Consider the following 4,463-nt stretch of genomic DNA (forward strand, 5'->3'; position numbering starts at 1 on the left):
TCGGTCCGTGGCTACTTATCACAACATTCAAGATGGACACCTTCTTCGTCCATACACCGCCGCTTCTCTTAGAACTTTATGACATGAATCGGATACTTTGCTGAACTTTGTCTGACATGTAAATTTGGAAATCGGCTTTCCATCTCAAATACCAACATCGAACATAAATTCGGACGGATATTCGAGATGTTTCTCCATCGCGATGTTAACTGGTATCGCGCAAAAAGTTCTGCTTGATCAATCATTTCCATGCGATACAGTCAATCTGTCCAGCCGGAAAGAACCCTTTTCTTGGGTCACCAAGCTTTTATCTAATATCACCAAGATTTCTTTTTACCGTATTGTTTGCATTCAATTCCACCTATAATTTGTTGTGCGTCAAAATAATGTTGGCAATCTCAATCGCTTATGTGCAAAAACTATCTTAGCTCAGTCGGTGCCTTCACAAGTACGACGAGCGCTTCCTTGTTCGACCCATCAATCAAACTAATCGTAGAATTTCGTCCAGAGGGGATTGTATTTATTCTTAAACGATGCTCTTGGTGTAGATGAGAGTAGAATGGACGTGACCCTCATTAAAATTTAAACGATCTATAAAGAATCGAACAGGTTAATGCGAATCGCAAAGGATTTAAAGCGTTTTCTTGCGAGATAAGGCATTCTGCCTACATCACAAAGATTTTCACTCTTTAGACAATACTGACGATAAAAATGTTCAAAGCACATCAGTGAGATGCGTGAGTGTCAATGAATATGCAAACGACGCCTTGTTTTCAGACTGGCAAATCGATAATTTCAACTATTTTCAGGACTTGAATTGTGACAAAGTTCCAGATGATAGTTCTCGATCAACCTTTGGTATGGATTTCCAATATGTTCTTTAGTTTAAGGAATTGGTAACCACTCCTATGGAAAGAAATCTACATCGAATTGTACAAGATTAAAGCACTCGCCGACTGCATTGTCGACCGGTGACACAATTTATAGTGTTTTTAGATTAAATCTGCTATGTCAAGGACTCTTATCTAGTATCGTTTAGTGTCTTTTATCAACTAAGACAAGATTAAAGAAATTGAAATTAACGTCTACGAGGCTTAAGACTAATAAGTGGGCAGATCTCTTGAGTTCAGGCGATCTCATGCAGTATATGTCCTAGGGAACCAGCATTATGGACAGTTCGACAATACCAACGAAAATTATGCAACGCTTTAAGTCAAAAGAATGAAGTCATGTTTTGAAAACGATATTTAATGGTCACGTTAAAAGCGGCAGCTGGGGTTGGTGATGCTGACATCTTCGCTAAATTTATCCACGCTAGAGGTGGTGGGATTTGTGTTTGTTTCTGTGCTTATTTTTGTGATTGTTACGCTTGTGCTTATGTTTGTTTCTCAGACGACGCACTTCTAAGGGCTTGTCAACTTCAGCGGTCTCCAATTCACGAGCAGTGTACGTAGCGCCAGCGGCAACCTCGGTGGTCGAAGCTGTTTCCAAAGCTCTCATGGGTGGGGCACTGTCGGAAACCATCGCTCCAGTACTTGTCGCCATCAGTGTGGCTGCGCTCATTGTCGCCAAAAGTGTAGAAAGAGAAAGACGCATAGCTATGAATGTCGGATTACCTGTGGAGCACGAAGGGAAATTGGAAATGGAGTTTAGCTTCGCTGTAGAACTTCCCGAGCTGGCTTCTACACAGCGAAGCTTGTGTGCTTTGCTGATTGAACAGCCGGCTGTATGCTATTGCATCTGCATCTGTAGCGCAATGCACGTGATGACTATTACTAATTATTTAGTAATCTTGTATACCTAAGATATGTACATGAATTGAGCGTAGCCAAATTGTATAATACAAGGCTAGAATTATCTGCTAAAGTATTAGTGCAATTGGACAAAAGTATGATCAAGAATTGGGATTTTACATCTTAAACTAAGTTGAGGATGTGTAAATGTACCTTGCGTGCAACAAGCAGAGGTATCATTTCTGGATACATGCTACACTATGGGATCTGTCAGAAAAGGATAGACGCTGTCCGCGTTTCTTTGCAGCCAGCTGGAAGATTGATGCTTGCGATGTATCAGCGATGATGCCGTTAGAGCTTTAAAGCCATTAATTAGCAATGCCTACATCGTATTTACTGAATTCATCTGACTAAAGTCATAGAGAATTTGACTATATAGTTTTTTATGTGATCATCTTTTCTTTACTTAAGAAGATAGAAAAAGAGTGAAGATATAACGATTGACGTTATATTGCTCGACAACTGGTGTGGTTTACCCATAAGTCTTGAACAGATGCATATCTTTTGGAAACATTACAAGGAACTGACCTTGCAATATCGATGAATCGTTTGATCGGCAGAGAACGATATGCTCATCAATCGTTTTATCGAAGGACGATATAGCGACAAGAACTAATCCCAAATGATAGACCGAACATAAAGATTACGAGTTTAATTACTACATAGACAACATATTTGAATGCAAGAATATATGAATAACTGCTAGATTTTGTGGCTCTTCTTCGTTTTATTTTCATAAATAGTAATCATACTTAAAACTGTAGCATATACATGCAATTGTGGTAGCTGAAATTATAATAATTGGAGTAAAGAAATATCGCGTTAATATTCTACTCTTCGGCTCCGTGCCATCCTTAGGTTGGCTATAGTGCGAAAGCTACAATCTAGTAGTTGCCGCAGCACATTTGCGTGTAGAGCTTGATATTACAATTATAAAGCTTGTTTATGATTGGCATTCGAAATACTTGTGTGAGCCAGAAACATGGAGTCGTCAACGCAAAGCCAGATATATTGCAATTAGTAAACATTGAGCTGTGCGTCAAGAGACTCGATGTTTTTTTTGTGTCGTCGTGTCGATCAAAGGCGGAAAAATCAAGCAGTAATTCTTACGATATAGCTACTGATGACAGATCAAATATTTTCTGCAGCTTGCACAGAATTAATGTCATTCTTGCGATTTTCTAAGTAAGCGGAAGACAAGCATTTGAATTTGTGCAGCTACTCTGACTGCGAACCTCACACGTATCAGTCGTCTATTCGAGAATTATTATCAACTTAAATTCCATTCGACAATGATTTGTCATACCTCAGAATTTTTTATCACTTAATGATGTCATGCCTTATAATTACTGATCATAGCCACAGCATAGATACGTCAACATTATTAATACTGAGTGAATAATTGACAGCTCCTAATACTTTTTGTAAACGTTTGGTCAGCTTTCCATATTCTGATACTATGGCAAATCTGTTTGTTACTATGGTTCTAGGGTTCCAAGAAGTTAAAATGCGGACGATAAATTGGAAACAGCCACATGCGTGCTTCTTTGACCATCGTGGCTGGCCGCACGTGCGTCGTTCCATAAAGTCTAGACATAGCAGAAGAATATCGCGAAACTTTAACGATTACGAACCCGCTTTCTTTAACGCCACCCTTTCTTTGCAGTGATGGGGTCGAGATTTTCATCTCAAATCACAAAAATTATGAGCTTTAATTTTAGCACCTATGCTTTCTGACCATTCTCCATTTTAGATATGGGGTGGCAACATGGAACATCATGCTGCCACGCAAATTAACGCATCGAGATCTTGTATTAGATATTTACTCGTTCTGAACGCAATGAGTTGCCGCGATGGTCGCGTGCAAAAGCGATGATCGAACAGATTCGTTTGACATAATGGTGACGTGTCTGGTATTTGGCCCGTAGCTGCGAGGCGTAAGGTAACTTTCGTGCTGATTTCACAAGCTCCTTCTTAGTATCAATCTCTTCATATCATCAAAGGAAGATTCGGCAAGACTTTCATCTCTTGTCGGCTCGTGCGATTGCGTATTCAGATTCAGTTCTGCTCCAATCATTTGGTGTTCTTGCTAGCGGGGTAGGCATCCCATTGATGCATTGAAATATTCCGAATATATAGGTATATAACTCCTGAAAACTGTCAGATTTTCCAATGCCGTTAGAAGATATATACTCAAATCGAAGACATGCGTTGCTCTCCATACCTCCCAAACAGGTTCGATCAGCACTGTCAAAGCGTATTTAAATTTTGCTCAGATGTTCCCCATAATGTGACGAGTGGAAGATCTTACTGTACCAGCTGCAGTTTCACACTTTGTATAATTCATTACAAGAAACTTCTCTATAGAAATTTTTACAGCCTTACAGAAAATATACTGTCCATATAATCGGAAGGCTATAATACACTGTCAGTGCCATTGTTGTCACTGTGCCCAACCAAGACAGCATTTGATGCTAATGATGAGGTGTAACGGAGTTACACGTACCCTGGTAACAGTGTGTCACACGAGATGTGCATGGTGTGACCACACCCAAACAAGAATGCTAGGTAGCCAGTAGTTATGCATGTATTTAGATTTTACTATATATTTCGGAAAATCTATACATTTAAAATTAGGCGGCTTTGCCGCAGATAAAACAAATAAATACA

At 39.5% G+C, this 4,463-nt stretch overlaps 1 protein-coding gene across 1 annotated transcript; it reads left to right on the forward strand.

Annotated features, from left to right (window-relative positions):
* Positions 1-1,284: 1,284 nt before the first annotated feature.
* On the forward strand, positions 1,285-1,779 carry PHALS_09148 (uncharacterized protein; the record flags this gene model as incomplete). The annotated part of the gene is made up of 3 exons (XM_024724595.1): positions 1,285-1,334; positions 1,393-1,726; positions 1,753-1,779. 3 exons carry the CDS (start codon positions 1,285-1,287, stop codon positions 1,777-1,779), a joined length of 411 nt encoding a protein of 136 aa, XP_024575455.1.
* Positions 1,780-4,463: the final 2,684 nt, after the last annotated feature.

Source organism: Plasmopara halstedii (assembly GCF_900000015.1).
Source record: "Plasmopara halstedii genome assembly, contig: Scaffold_350, whole genome shotgun sequence".
Classification (NCBI taxonomy): domain Eukaryota; phylum Oomycota; class Peronosporomycetes; order Peronosporales; family Peronosporaceae; genus Plasmopara; species Plasmopara halstedii.